At 32.7% G+C, this 16,364-nt stretch overlaps 1 protein-coding gene across 3 annotated transcripts; it reads right to left on the reverse strand.

The window, feature by feature from the left end:
• Positions 1-3,255: 3,255 nt before the first annotated feature.
• On the reverse strand, positions 3,256-16,309 carry pins (G-protein-signaling modulator pins). Of its 3 annotated transcripts, none has more exons than XM_023159148.2 (10): positions 16,157-16,309; positions 16,031-16,100; positions 15,746-15,978; positions 14,471-14,749; positions 13,663-13,902; positions 13,346-13,610; positions 12,534-12,668; positions 10,380-10,656; positions 8,950-9,235; positions 3,256-6,091 (listed from the first exon to the last, which is right to left on the reverse strand). In XM_023159148.2, exons 2-10 carry the CDS (start codon positions 16,076-16,078, stop codon positions 6,010-6,012), a joined length of 1,845 nt encoding a protein of 614 aa, XP_023014916.2. In that variant the 5' UTR covers positions 16,079-16,100; positions 16,157-16,309; the 3' UTR covers positions 3,256-6,009. The 3 variants fall into 3 exon arrangements, with proteins under 3 accessions (XP_023014916.2, XP_023014915.2, XP_023014914.2); XM_023159147.2 differs by having other exon boundaries at positions 8,950-9,232; positions 12,471-12,668; XM_023159146.2 differs by having other exon boundaries at positions 12,471-12,668.
• Between the last annotated feature and the right edge of the window lie 55 nt (positions 16,310-16,364).

Below are 16,364 nucleotides of genomic sequence, written 5' to 3' on the forward strand. Positions count from 1 at the left end.
TTGATTCAATTGCGATTTTTTGAAACTCTCTGATAATCTAGGTATATGTTTTTGGAACTTCTGGTGTGGTGATTATGTATGTCAGAGTGACTTGTGTATTTATGTAAGTTGGTTTTAATATATATAAGGCACTGGAAAATGTAAGAGCTGGGAACTGTAAGTATGTGTAGAACTTTGAAGGAGTCCTTGCAGTCATCTCTGTACTTCAAGCCTGACAGTACCCTTATAGCTTTTCTTTGCATGCCGAAGACTTCTGCAGCGTGTGGAGAGTGTCCCCAAGAAATGATTGCGTATGATAAAGAGGAATGGATAAATGCATGATAAGCGGAGAGAAGTGTGGCGTTGTTCACTGTTTGAGATAGGGTGCGTATTAGATGGATGTGAGAAGATAGTTTTTTGCAGATGTTTTCTGTGTGATGCTGCCACGACAATTTTGTGTCTATATAGACTCCTAGGAATTTCACCGACTCTGAGCAAGAGAAATTTTCGGTGTTTCGTAAAGAGAGTATGATATTTTCAGTTTTGCTGTCGTTTACCTTTAGTTTGTTTGCTAGAAACCACTCATGTATGATAGAATTAGAGTCATCAACTGTTTGCTTAAGTCTGTTTGGATTTCTGTCAGAATGGATCACAGTCGTGTCATCTGCGTAGAGTACACATTTGGATTGTGGTGAAGCGAGTGGCAGGTCATTATTAAAGATAAGAAAGAGAATAGGTCCCAATATGGAGCCTTGAGGAACACCATACGTAGTAGGTCTAGAGTTTGATGTGGTGTTTTCAATCTTGACATATTGAGTTCGGTTTGTTAAATATGATCGAATCATTTCAATACTATTATGGTGAAAGTTATATGAGTTTAATTTCTCCAAAAGAATATTAGGAGAGATGCAATCGAAGGCTTTAGTAAGGTCTATAAGACCGATATGAGTGTACTCGTTGTTTTCAAAGGCTCTAGTTACAAATTCTATCAGTTTATTGATGGCGTGTGTTGTGGAAAGTCTGGATCGGAAACCAAACTGTGCCTGAGTAAAGTATTCATTGTCTTCCATATATTTGGTTAAATGATCTTTCAGCAGAATTTCAAAAATTTTTCCAAGGAAAGGTAAGATTGTAATTGGACGGAAATGGGATGGGTTGTCTATAGAATTTTTTTCATGTATGGGGATGACTTTATCTGTTTTGAGAATGTCAGGAAACACGCTCTCACGGATGCATCGGTTTATAAGTTTTGTCAGGGGAGAAAGTATAACATACCTTATTGCTTGAATTATTTTCAAGTTCATGCCAAATGCGTCCTTGACATCAGTTTTTTTGAGTCGTCCAATGGCATCGTTCACCTGAATGAGACTAACTTCCTTGAAGGTGAAATTGATTTTGGAGTTTCTCTTTTGCGGCAGGAAGTTTAGAAATGATCGATTTGATGGTGGCAGCTCCCTAATGACTTTCTCAGCGGCAGCGCAAAAAAAATTATTGAATTCCTCCGCAGAGACTTTGGGAGTTTGATCTCTTTTTTGTTGTCGGTTTTCGTTTATTATACTCCACATAGCTTTTTGTTTATTGTGATGATTACCTATGAATCTATCGTGATATGTTTTCTTGGCTTTCAGTAGATTGTTTCTATACAGACTTGTTTTTTCTTTGATCATTTTTCCAGTTTCTGCGGAGGGATTCTGTTTGAAAAAAATTCTCAATAGGTTTATGTTGTCTCTTTCTCTTTTTAGTTCAGAGGTGAACCAGTTCACTTTTTTAGGTTTATTGTTTATAATTTTAGATTTTATTGGAAATGTTTTATCCATGTGGTTCGTTACAATGTTTATAAAATTAGTGAATATTGTATTAATATCTACACTTTCATCATTAACGAAAGTCCAATCTGAGGTATAATACACAATTCTCATTTGTTGATCATATACGAGATATTATGAAATCTGGTAGTCGAATGTTGGGTTTTGTAATCAAACAAACTTCTTCATTCTCTAATATAGACATTATTAAATTACTTTATTTTTCATTGGTAAGACCGAAATTGGAGTTTGCTTCTATTATTTGGTTTGCGGAGTACCAAACCTATATGAAAGAACTAGAGAAAATTCAGAACAAATTCTTAAGGTATCTATTTTTTAAGCTATATCACAGGTGGCCAAACTATAACTCAACAAGGTTTTTGGAACTACGACATGAATTTAAAATATTATCTTTAGAACACCGACGCCAATTATCAGCAATGATATTCATGCATAAACTCTTGAATAACAACATCGATTCTTCAGAAATTCTCAGTATGTTACCATTTCACGTTCCTCCTCGTCACACCCGATTTTCGCTCATGTTCAATATTCCAACCGTAAGTACCGCAAAGAATGCACCACTGATATCATTACTAAAGTTAGTTAATAGTTTGAATATATCAATAGATCTTAATTGGACACTTTCCTAATCAGCATTCCGCAAGAAAATTTTGGAAAATATGTTAAATTTACCTACCTATAAGATAAGATCTCACCAAATCATGTGGTACCCCTCGTACACCTGATCAAAAGCATGTGAGAAATCTATAATAATGCCCATGACACATTTTTTCCTGTCGAGAGCATTAACAATTCTTGACTGAAATTCACATAGGGCTGACTCTGTACTCTTGGATTTAGTGAAACCATGCTGTGAGGATGACAATAGTTTGTTTTGTTCGTAAAACATAGTCAACTGTTGTTTTAGATTCAACTCGAATGGCTTGGAGAGACTTGACTGAACTATGTTAAAACTGTATAAAAGTAGTATCTAAAATCTTTTTTACATAAAATAAAATGTCGACCACATTGGTACAGGGCAAATAAATGTTATACAAATTAAAATTTTCTCTAAAAATATATTATAGCGAGATATTAAAAGTAAACCCTATAATTCATAAAATGAGTTGACATTGTAAAATTCATCCAAATCATAATAGACTTTATCTATTAAAATGTCTCTTGATTTTTTTCTGAAAACAGTCAAAGAAAAACTCTTCAGGTGCATGAGAATTTTATTAAACATCCTTCTTCCATTGTATATTAATGAATACTTTACCATCGTTGTTGTGGGCAGGGGAAGCATATTTCATTTCACAGATTGGTAAAGACTCCATGCTGCAAGATTTCACAATGCTCAAGTCAGATAACACTACTTTAAAATGTATTTGTAACACAAAGAAATTGAGGAGAAAGTTATTGTCCATTTACCAACTATTTTCGCAAAGGATAAATGAAACAATTGAAATATGTTACTGGAAGATATAAATTTTAATTGGCACTATAACGTCAATATATCATTTTACATTCATAAATAATATATAAAATTCTATAGATCTCTAAAAATATAAGTATAAAAAATAACTGAATAATACTACATCATGCAATAACTTTGAGAGCAAAAATATTGATCTGGATTTCATGTTTCATAAAAAATACATGTAGGAAGATAAACTTTCAAAATGTTTCAAATTTGCATTAGTTTTTTCTCTTTTGATGGGTTTTGATTTGACACATGCCAAGCTCCTAATCGGTAACAGCTTCTATTTACTGCCTAGAGAGGTGCTGTATACAAACTTTCAGAATTGATATACGTATAATATAACCTATTGATAATAGTTTCTATTTTTCATGAAACTTGAAACAATCAGAACAATATGTTTGCTGACAAGATCGGTTCTTTATTATTGAAACAAATTCGATCTATCAAAGATAAAGACTGTCGGAACATACAAAATTCAAAAATTACATTAACACTGCAAATCAAATACAAATTAATCCATTGGCATTGCTCTGTTGCTACTTAAGCCATCTATTCAGAGTATGTCCTCGATTACCAATTTATAAAACTATGTGCCCACATATATAATCGACAAAATATTATTTTGGCTTCAAATTTATAATTTATTAGCATTTGGTAGTATTCCTCAACACTGACCAGTGTTGTCGAATGTGCTTTATTCACCAATTTCAATAAAATGATGCTAGGCATTTTTATTCGAGAAATAGTTTATTCTAAAAAAGGTGGTCCTAGAAGTACCTGACCGGAAGTAAAGATGGCAGTTGCTATGGTAAAAAGTGACTATCGTTTAAAATACCAACTTTGCTAAGCATACATTGGAGGTGCTATGTTGCTTAGTATTAAGAGGATTGTCCTAGAAAATCCAACTTACTATGGTTATTCTTCATGGCCTTGACAGCATCAAATACATTTGGCTCAATTATTGATATTAGAAAAAATGAGAATAAGGAAGCAGGAAAATAAAAAATTTTGTTTTCAATGAATTTCTGGAAGCATCCTCAATAAATGTCATCTCAGTGTATTTGTTAATGTATAGGAGGATTTCTGACAAATGATGCTATTGGAACCAATGTTAACACGCTAGTATCGTTTAAAAGAAAGAGGATTAGCAGTATAAAACGCGATTTGCCGAGTAGCGTAAAAACCCACTAGAGGTGAAAATTCCTTAGACTGTAAGAAACAATTCATTTAATACTCAATTCGACAAAGAAATGATAGACACATAATTTATAGTCTAACGAAGTGTAAATTCTTGCCGACAAAGTTAGATTATTTTATGTGAACCTAGGAATAACAACAACAGGGTTTCTTGTTATAAGAAAAAGACAAATGATGAATCAATTTGTCGAGAAAAAGATGTAGGTTCAGGAATCAGTTTCCTCTTCAGCAGACTTGTTTCAAAACAATAAAATGTCGACACAGAAAATTTTTGGTTTCATTTTTGATAAAGTAAAGTAAGAGGTCTCCAGACAACTGTTTTTATTTTCATTCATTTTTATACACAATAGTTTGGATCGGAACGGACTCTCCAGAAAGACAGTATTTTCCCAAAGTTTTTTCGGACATTTAGAACAATTAAATGTATAATGTTGGCAATGATGTTTGAACTGAAAGGGTATATTTTTAGGAGAGATCAACTTTTGAGAATGAGATTTTGACTTTCTACTTCTCCATCTTCATACAAAAAAAAGGGGGAATCTTCCGAAGAAACCAATCAACTTCAAATGAATTCTTCGCAAAGAAAGAGCCCTTTTGAAAAAACTACTTTCATATAAACATGATGATTGAGAGGAACATGCTTTATAGAGGTATTTGTATAGTTATGCTTCATCTTTGTTAATACTTCTTAGATAGTTAACTTTAGAACCCCCATTTAAATTACAACTTATGACATATGGTCATGTAAAAAATAATCTTTATTATATGTGAACTTAAATGGTATCAGATAAATCAATATCAATATACCACTAGAACCGCCAGAAAAGTCTACTTCTTTTGAAATAATTTGATGACAGTCAACTAAAAGTGCCAACAAAATAGGCATTTCAAAAAATGAATACTTATCGTGTACTGATAAAAAGTGTTCGTCAGATGGGTATCATGTTTTCTCAATAAAACAAAACAGCGTCTGGGGATGTTGAAGTTGAGTGTTAAAAGCAATGCTTCACATATTTAAAAAACACACTTTAATGTGAGATTACCACTTGAAAGTTCACAAAACTGAGACACGTGTTTCGCTATACAACGGCATCTTCAGACGTCACAATACTCCAATGCTTCACACACAATTGCTTCATGAGCCTGGCCGACATTTCACACCTTATCTTGAGTATGAGTATCGTACATCAATGGCAAAAGTTTTAGCAATATAGAAATACTTCCCCTTTTTCGGATATTTCTATTAGGTCAAATACTTCTAGGACTTTCCTTCCACCAAAGAAACCCTCCTTCCAACCTTCCAATGTTCAACCATTTCTCAAATTAATTATTCTAAAATGAACATATGCATTGATCTAGAGATTAGTAAAAATTGTCATGTTTATTTTGGGATCTCATTATCCTCATAAATACACAAGATTCTGTCATGGACGTAGGTCAAAAAATGTCTCAATCGTCAGATTGATTTGTTTGAGACCTGTGCATAAACGTTTTCAGTCGAAAAACTATACTTGAAATTGATAACCCTAGATAAATTATATATTATTTTTTCTTTTTGTTGCAGGAACTCCTCAAATTGTTGTTTATTCCATCTGGGGGATGTGGGGCATGTCCATTGGCAATTCTGAAATAGAGGAAAATATTCTTCAAATCGTGGATATAAACAGAAAAAAAATCCTTTTTTGAACTACTTAAACGTTTGACAGTGTTTGGAATTTTTATCTTGGAAATATGTGTTTGATCAACAAACATAATCTGATATTTAGCGGCTACTCCAATAATTATGCCCTTCGTCAAACTAATGACATAAGATCACCCATCCCAGCCTCTACTCTGGTCAAATACTCCTTGTATTATAACTGCCTTAAGATGTTTAATCATTCACCTGGCTATATTAACATTTTAGAGGATAACTGTAAATTTCGGAAATCGGCAAAAAATCTATTATGTGGTAGACCCTATTATAGTTCAGAAGAGTTCTAGGAGATCCGTTATTTCTAATTCATTTAAATGAATAGACAAAGTATGTTATACTGTATTTTTAATGTTTTAATCCAACACTAGACAGCACTGTTCGACCTGCTGTCAGTGGAGCTAGGCTGAACCATGAATACATTGTTGGGATCAACTGTTCTGGTGATCATTTTTGGATGTTTAATGTTTCAAATATCTTAAAGTCATACTTTTTAAAGGAAAAAGTTGTTACAGTATCATATTCATGACAGTAGTTGAAAACATAACTGAAATTGACATTTAAAAAAAAGTTGTTTAATGTCTAAACAGGAATAAATCCCAATAACAAGACATATTAATATTATTAACAAGCATGTTACAGTTTATATCTGCCTATATACACACAATACACATACATATATACATACACATATACATGAATACAATACTAATTTATCAACTAGAAACACCTGAAGCGAGTAAACAAAAAATAAAATAAAGTAAACATTTAGGAGAGTTAAGCAAAAAATTAGGTGGAACACTTGCGTGCAGCAAGCTAGGAAAGTAATTGAAAAAAACCATAAGTCAGATATAGAGCTAACAAGTAAAAACAAAGTTCAGGTATATTACAAAAAAAACATAATTCAGCAGTAATACAGTAGTAGTAATAAGCTCACATGGTAGAATAACTTTCAATTTGGGCTCATGTATTTTGACTAGAGTGTAAAAGTTTCTTAACGTGGTTCTTAACTTGACCAATAGGTTCATAATAAATGTCGAGATTTTCACAGAGTTGATTGTAAAGTTTGCTCATTGCAACAACTGGTGACTTGAGTAATATGTTTGTTCTAGAATTTGGTAGATAAAAAGTCAGTTCATTTCTAGAATTGATTCGTGGAACATGAAAGTTGAAGTGGGAGAGTAGTTCGGGACAGTCAATCAGATTATTCACTAGTTTATAAATGAAAATTATAGAGTAGTAGGTTCTTCGGTTTTGAAGGGATAATAGATTAAATTTATTCAGTAGTATTCTGTTGTCGATGCCTTGTTCAGAGTAAACTCCTTCTAGCTTGTAAGTAATATATTTCATGAAGCCTCTTTGTATAGACTCGATTTTGTTTATGTGGACATTTTATATGGGTGACCATATAAGGGAGGCATATTCCAGCCGACATTTGACATATGCATTGAAGAGTTGAAAAACTGTCTCTGTTACGAAAGTTCTTACAGTTACGATAAATCAGCCCTAGCATCTGTTTGGCTGAGCATGTTATTGTGTCATAGTCACTGGAGAAACTCAGTTTAGGGTCAAATGTGACACCAAGATCCCTTTGATGAGTGCTTATTTGAAGAGTTATGTTATTTATGCAGTAATCATGAGAAATAACATTATGTTTAAGGGTATATTTTGAGTATTTACATTTGTTTGTGTTGAGGGGAAGATTATTTTCAGTACACCAATTGTACAAAAAGTCAAGGTATTTTTGTAATATTAAGCAGTCCTCCTGTGATGTAATGGGCCGAAAGATTTTCAAATCATCTACAAAGAGTAAGAAATTGCTAGAGAGATTATTTCCTATGTCGTTAATGAAGAGTGGGAATAAAAGAGGTGCTAAATTGCTTCCTTGAGGGGCACCACTGTTTGCAATAAATTGAAACGACTTGTGACCCCTATAATCTACGAATAGGATACGTTCAGTTGAGTATGAGCGGAAAAGGTTGAGGAGTTGGGAGTCGAATCCATATTGGTGAAGTTTATTGATAAGAATGTTATGATCCAACTTGTCAAACGCCTTCGAGAAATCTGTGTAGACAGTATCTGTTTGTAGGTTATTATCAAGTGCATTACTTACTGATTGTGTGAAGCACATTAAGTTAGTTGTAGTTGATCTTTTGCTAAAAAAACTGTGTTGATTGTTTGAAATTAAAGTCTTAACATCAGGAAAGATTCTATTGTACAAGCACATCTCAAAAGCCTTTGCAAAGTTTGATAACAAGGTTATAGGTCGGTAGTTTTGGATATTGTTTATGGTATCAGCTTTGAAAATTGGGCAAATTTTAGATAATTTCCATTTGTTAGGAAAGCATCCTGTACTCAGTGCTAGATTGAAGATACAGTTACAACAAAGCCATTAAAAAATTTTTTAATCTCAAAATCTGAAATTTTACGTTTAGAAGTAAAACTGATTGCACTCAATAAGTTCTACAAATAAATCAAATATATGTTTTTCTATCTTCAATGGATTGTCCTATCACTGGCTCTATGGGTGGACTTGTAGAGAATCTGTGGTTGACATTTTTGAAAAAGTCACATGTGACAGATATTCGCATCAATACTTGTGGAACTAAAACTGCTGATTATTTAATATACTGTATCCATTTTTGAACTTTTGCTTTAAAAACATATTGAAAGATATGTGCAGCTATTACAATTTGATATAATTTGTTTGTTGTTAATAGTATTCAATTTCATTCACGGAGTTGTGTGTTATTCAAGAAAATGATATATTCAGACAAAAATTTCTTTACCTTGTTTCTATCCTTGGCACCGCAGCCCGTTGATCGTCCATCCTACCCGACTGGCACCTCATGATAAGCGAAAAGAAATCTTCGTCAGGTACTGTAGCTCCGCTTTTACTAGCATTGGCAGGTGGAGGGTCGGCCTCTACATCGACCACAGGAGCGGGTAGTGGCGACCTCTGGTCCTCGATTCGTGAACCTTGACATCTGACAAGCTGATCCAAGAAATTGTCGTCAGGAACGCTGTTAGTTCTGGTCTCTGTTAATCTTTGTAGGGAGTTCATTTGCAGACCTGCTAACAAAACAAGTCCTGTTTATAAGTTCGTGAGGTGGAACGTCTTGGAGTGATCAGATTAATTGTAATATTTCTATATGACTTCAATTGACTTTGTAGTGTGTCGATTGTGAAAATAGTGGAAATATATTGAAATTGTGTCAAAGCTCTTTTCTGCATTTGTTGAACGTGGCCTATATTGTTACATATTTTGAAAGAACCAAGTGTACCTCAAAAAGAACACATTCTTGATACGATACAGTATATTTTGAATTGAATGACCATAATTGAGTCCAAACCAATTCATCTTCTTTTCTCGGGAGAAACAGCTATGTTTGATATAAACTAATTGAACAATTCAACTTAATCTCTAAATCAGACTCAATAGGCAGTTCAAAAAATATATTCAAGTAACACTTTACTGTGGGATTTTCACCGAACAAATGTCTTGCTGTAAAATAGCTTTCTCAGGCATGTTTACACTGAGTGAATCCTACCTAATTAGTGCTTTATATAACAATTTACTTTGAATTTATTAAATAGAAATGTAATAAACTAATTACCAATTTCCACATTAGAAAACAGATTCAGAAGACCAAAATAATTCAATTATATTTAATCAGAGAGTCAATTTTCAGAATTCTTGAATAAATTAGTTTCTGAGCATTACAAATGATTAGGTTTCAATCCCTTCGCTTACAGATGTAATACTTTATAGTCGTGGTTAAACTCATACCCCTCTGTCAAAAGGTGATTTGGAAATGTCGAAATGATTTTTCATATTCAAGAAACTATTTCTATGTTTTTCCATTCTTTGGGAAAATGTTCTCCCCGTTTGGCCAACATACAGTTTAGGGCAAGGACCATAAGTTAAATCATTAATTCCTGATCTATTCGACACTGAAGTTCTGTTTTTATAAATTCATTACAAGCAAATTTATTTAAAACAAAGACAAAACTTTTTTTAATTATATAGGGAGACGTGTGTTGCGGTTTTGTAACTGTTCAGTGAAAATCTCACTATAAAGTATTACTTGAATATGGTATGGATTTTCATCAAGTTTCGGCCAATTCCATTGATCAAAAATCATCTTATAGTAAAATGATTTCTGTTCTACTTCAACTATTATTTATACATGCGATATACTGAAAAGAATAAATATACCTGGCAAATGAGGAAGAGAAACCCTCTGTTCATCCATTCTCTTGCTTTGCATTCCAGCAATCATGTCAATCAATTCCTCTGGACCATCGCTGTGAGGGATGTTGACAACATTGGTGTTTTCTTTATTATCGACAGTTAGTGAACAACGCTGATCATCCATTCTTTTTGATTGGAACCGAGAGAGTAGATCAAAGAATGAATCTTCGTCTTCTGGCTTGCCTGGGGTGGATTTCTGAGGTGGTAAAGAAAGACCAGGACGTTTTCCATCAGGAGTTAGCTGCAGGGATGAAAAGTGCCGTTATTGACGGATTTAGTGATAATATACAATAGGAATGATAGATACAAAAACTATAAAATGTTGGACAGTAGCTCTGTAGGTAGTAGATAACATGATCGGGGAAACCGGAGAATATTTTAAAATCAAGTGGTGATTGCTCAACGAAATGGAATGAAACAAAATTTGTCAAGAACCACATGAAAAAGCAAAAAAATCAAAGAATCCGCTTATATTCTTTAAGCAGATACAAGTGTGCAAATGGATAGTATCAATTTAACATTGCTGAGGCAAGAGGATGAAGATGGAAATATGAACCTGAATCAAGTTCTCAAGCAACATTTTGTATCGGCTGTTCACGTTAAGAATAGAATGACTTCATTTTTGGTAATCCAACATAACTACGTTAACATTCCCATTGAAATGCGTTCAACAGCAATAAAACTAGTAACATTTCATTTTGTAAGTTGCTCAACTGATGGTAAAATTTCAGACGTTGCCGAATCGAAAAAAACTCAAAAACTGTAAGTCTTTCTTTTCTTTTCCGAACTTATCATTTATTTTGATAAGACCTGTGTATATTCAATATACCTAAAGCATTGTCGAAATAGTCTCAACAAATACTAAAAGTAAGCAAGGATAATAGCAATTAAACATACCAACAGTACAAAAAAATTGGAAAGTTCGAAATAGTGCACATGTTGGGCAATGCTGTAACTTGTCATCTTGTGACGTCATTCTATTCTTAACGTGAACAACCTATATGTGTGATCAGGTAGACTATCGAGTGAGACATCTGGGACATGTGAATATTTCATTTTCATGACATCTTTCAAAAAAAAATTACATCATATATCCAAGAATTCTATAAGTTTTGAGAATGGAAAAGGACTACTTTTTTGTTTTTCCAAGATAACTCCTCAAAAGTTCATATTACAAGTAATTTTTAAAGTTGAAATTGCACTTTGACCTTTATCAGAACAGATCTTATGCTGATCTAGATTTATTCATTTTTCAGACTGTGGAAAATTAAAAACTTCCTGAAAAATCAAAGAATATGTAAATAGCAATGCAATAAGTAAAAAACGAGTATTAATATCGACACTGCAGTTCAAAGTCAATATGTTAAGGATCAGTAAAAATTGAATAATGAAGAAAAATATTGTTCATTGGAGAAACAAATAAATGAACAAACTTTTTTGACTTGCTACAAATATGCAACTGTATATAAAGTGGTTAAATAAAGTAAAAAAAAAAGAAAAAAAATTAATAAATTTGGGGTAAATTAACATAAGTATATATTTATTGTCGAAATTGATCATACGATTTTTTTATAATCTTTTTCAGCATTGAACTTATATCTCTGATATGCATATTATTGTTAGTAGTATATTATCACGTTTATTATACCATCTATTCCACTTCTTGATATTTATATAAATATTGTAATTGATTCTTGCTGAGTTATTTTTCAGTTTCTCGAGGAAGAAAAAACACATGTTATCAACACCACGTAAGGTGTTTAAAAAAAAATCTCATGCAGTGCGTTATTGAATTTGTTATTGAAACAGGTGCTGACAATCGATGCAACATGCTAGGAAAAGCAATTATAGACAAAGCACATCAAGCTGTGTGATGAGCGGTTTCTTATGAAAATTCAACAACAAAAGATTTCAATTTTCAACCTGTTTTTCTCTGCATATTATCAACAAGCCATTTGTCACTTCAAACGGACTATCAAAATTAAATAGCATTTCTTGCTTGTCTATGAAGAAAACGGCAATGGTTAAAACAGTTATTTAAAAAATGAGCACTACCTTAATAAGACTAAGCTGTTCCATGCTTTCTCGCCTCACCCTATGTAACTGTTGGGAACCTACATTATTCAGCGATTCAGATTTTGATGAAGTTTTGGAAGATTCAGAATCATTGTCAGGGCTTTCAGGTATCTCCAGAATTTTTTTTAGGTCGGAAATATTCATTTTCGCTGTTGCTTCGCCCATTGAGTCTCCTAACTGAAAATACATAATTTATTTCTAAAAGCACTGCCAGCATCAAATTTAATATAATCATTTATAATAATGATAATAACAATAATACTTGTAATTTACTGCACAAAATTACAATTTTGCTCAACTGGCTATCGACCGAAGTCCTTCCGCCCAACTCATTTAAAAAATTAGTGAATTTTATTTGTTGATACAACTGGGACAAAATATTTTTTTTACATAAAATATTTTTAAAGATATATTATTTCCTTGAATTCATAAAGAAATTACAAGCTGCATACAGTATTCTATTTTTTTTATATTTTAAAGTATGAGGAAGAAAAACATTTTTTTGATCGTTCAACTATAAATGTCCATGATCAAGTACATTTTAGAATCATTAGACATTACACATTTTATTATACAATACGCTACAAGATGGAACAAAAAAATGTAGTGATGCCATGCATATGTTATCAATCATTACAAATTCAATGAAAAACTTCAACAAAAGTATTAAACTGTGAATTGTCCTCAAATTTCCAAATAGTTTTTTCCAATACACATATTTATCATTATATAATGTAGTACTACGTCTACTAAAACAAATTAGTAAACATTTTTCTTCAATAAATAAAATAATTGAACTCTGAACAATATATTAGTAATGGAAAAAAAAAAGAAAGTCTCATCGATATATTCACCTCTTTACTTATTTCCAGATGTTTCTTAGCATAACTAAGAGCTTTCTCATGGTTTCCCAGAGAAGCATGAGCGTTTCCCAGTGACCAACAAGCTCTACCTTCACCTACTCTATCGGAGAGATCTTGAGCAATGAGGAGATGCTTCAGGTGGTATTCTATGGCAGCCTCATAGTTTCTGAGTAGGGTGTAAGTGTTTCCCAAACTATAACAAGCTTGGGCTTCAATAGCTTGATCTCCCAGCTCTTGAGCCAAAGCTAAGGTACGCCTAGATTTCAACAGATTACATCTACTGATTTGCAAATTATAAAAACACTCACTTGTAATGATGTGCTGCCTCTTCGAATTGACCCATGAATATGTGGGAGTTCCCCAAGTTACTATGAGCTCTACGTTCTGCAGCCTTGTCTCCGAATTGTCTCGCTATAGCTAGCCTCTCTTCGTGGTAACGGATAGCTTGTGCAAAATCTCCAAGTAGGTAATAGGTGTTTCCCAAATTTCCACATGCTCTTCCTTGGGCAGCAATATCACCTAGATCTTGCATCAAGGTCAAATTTTCTCTAATAAGAAAAAATGGGTTGTTACAAAATTTCAACAAAAAATAGAAATAAAAAAGTTTATATTAGTGAACAACTTGAACTGTTTTGTACTGGTCAATTTATTTGAATGAAGTTCTGAAAAAATATTAAAATAAGTTTGCAATATTGAAAAAGTTACAATACACATACTGAGGTTAGATTAGGATAAGTTAGATAAATGTTAACAAAGCAATAATTATTATTATCAAAATATTTCGTATTATTATGTTCAAATACTAACTACTTTTGGCACTAAGGCCAACCAATCAGCAGACTATGCCATTTATTTAGAAAGAAAATTAATGTTAATCGTCTGTCTATAGTAATGAATGAAAAATATCACCAAAAAAACTACATTAATACCTGTTAACTAGTTTTATGATGTTCATCTACTCTTGAGTGAAATTGACCTGATACGTATTAGATCTAAATATGGGATGTGAATTACTAATCATCATTTCAAATAAATGGCATAAACTCCCAGATCCTTCACAGACTAAACACTTTCTTAATTTTGAAAGTACAAAAATCAACAAACAAAATAACTTACTCGTAATAAGTCACTGCTTGCTGCAAGCACCCTTTTACGTCTTCAGAAAATTCACCTGGATCTTTTTGCCCTACACGGCCAATATGTTTGCCTTTAGCATGAAAAACATTACCCAAGTTATACAGAGCACGACCCTCGCTCAATTTATCACCCAATTCACGAGACAATTCTAAATGGCGTTTACAACAAACAACTGCTTCATCAAAACGCCCCATTACTTTCAATGTATTTCCCAAATTTCCAGAGGATTTGGCTTCACCCAACTTATCTCCCATAATCCTAGAAAGAAAATTCATTTACCAGCCGTACTAAAAAATTTTAACAAAGTTACTGTAACTTTGGAACACCATCTGGCATGTGGTATATATTCGCCTTAAGGGTTTACACTAGTTTTTGAAAAATTTAATAAACTTAAACACAATATAACTGAAACTAAAGCAATGGAATTGTTTAATCTACACCTTATGAAATGAAATGCTCATTTTAATAATATTTTCATGAACATTTTGAAAAAGATATATATTTTTACCAGAGTATTTTTTGAGCTATATTAGAATTTATAATACTGTTGGTCAACCTCACTTTGATTTCTGTCAAAATGTTTTATATTCCTTTGATTCAAATAAAATTTCAAGTCTAGAAAAATTACAGAATCAATAGTCGATGTACAAATAATAGTTTCAGGTTAGACTCGTTACAATGTTTATCAGTGACCCAGAAATTATAATATATTTAAAAAAAACACTTTGATGCCATATTTACATCTGATATTTTACAAAACCGCAACACATATTTCGCTATACAATAGCATCTTCAGGCATCAGAATACAACACTTGAATTCAAAAAATCATCACTTTTTTTTAAAGCTTCCTGTCTTATTCATTAACTTTTAAAGGGTACTTTCTTGTCGATTAGGCCCTCTTTCAAATGAGACATTACACAAACTAGAAACATGAAATCAATAGTGAAAAGCTCATTCTAAATGGCTCATAGACATAAAAATCTGACATTGGATTCATTTATGGTTTAACTTTGTTACATTATCAACAGAACCAAAAAAAGGTCACTGTGAATTTGTTCAGTTTCGAGTTTTCAGTGGCCGTATCTCCAAAAGTAGAACGAAGCACCAAGTTGGTGATCAGTGGACAAAAATATGTAGGTCAAATTAAAGTCAAATTACTTTTTTTTCAAAAACTAGCATGAGCCTTCAAAATGAATATTTACCCCAAACTTGTGAAATATCATCAGTTAATTAACTAATTCAATTGAGATACCTTGCCAGGGTCAGATCATTATTGTGATACTGCATTGCCTTTCCATAGTCACCCAAATAAAAGTAAGCATTCCCCAGTTGGCTGTATATGGCACTTAGAGTTCTTAAATCATCAGTTCCAGCTTGAATTGCTGCTTGAAAAAATGCCACTCCTACCTTGCAATCCCCAGCTTTACACAGTCGTTCACCCTCTAATGCAAGCTCTAAGCACTTGTTTCCAGATCCATCATAATCCTAAAATATATTCAAGTGAAATATAAATAAATACTTGGATATAAGTGCTCACCTGGACTTCTCCAGGTAAATTTTCGACGCTGGCAGTAGAGTTCTCCATTATATTACCCTTTTATGACTCACTAAAAGTTAAAATATTTTACAAACTTATCTTGGGAAATAATTGTTACAGAAGTACCTTGCTTGTGAATGATTCAATACCTATATTTCCATTTTTATGCGTATAAAAGTTTGAAAGAAATAAAAAATTCTCGGAAAAGAAAACACCACAGACCAAACAAATAAAACGTTTGATGTTTGATGACAATATTTGACTGAAGTTTACTGTCATTTCCCTTGGAAAGTACTGGGCATCATTACCAAAAGATGGCGATGCAAAACTCAAG

The sequence above is a fragment of the Leptinotarsa decemlineata genome, unplaced genomic scaffold (genome assembly GCF_025532065.1).
Source record: "Leptinotarsa decemlineata unplaced genomic scaffold, Ldec_3_MD MMD2_tig00002082_RagTag_RagTag, whole genome shotgun sequence".
In the NCBI taxonomy this organism is placed as follows: domain Eukaryota; kingdom Metazoa; phylum Arthropoda; class Insecta; order Coleoptera; family Chrysomelidae; genus Leptinotarsa; species Leptinotarsa decemlineata.

Coding starts and splice junctions, on each gene's coding strand:
- pins (XM_023159146.2), bottom strand. CDS start 16,078: ATGGAGAACTCTACTGCCAGCGTCGAAAATTTACCTGGAGAAGTCCAG. Junction 15,979..16,030: donor ATTTACCTGGAGAAGTCCAG/GTGAGCACTTAT, acceptor AATATATTTTAG/GATTATGATGGATCTGGAAA. Junction 13,611..13,662: donor GAGGCAGCACATCATTACAA/GTGAGTGTTTTT, acceptor GTTGAAATCTAG/GCGTACCTTAGCTTTGGCTC.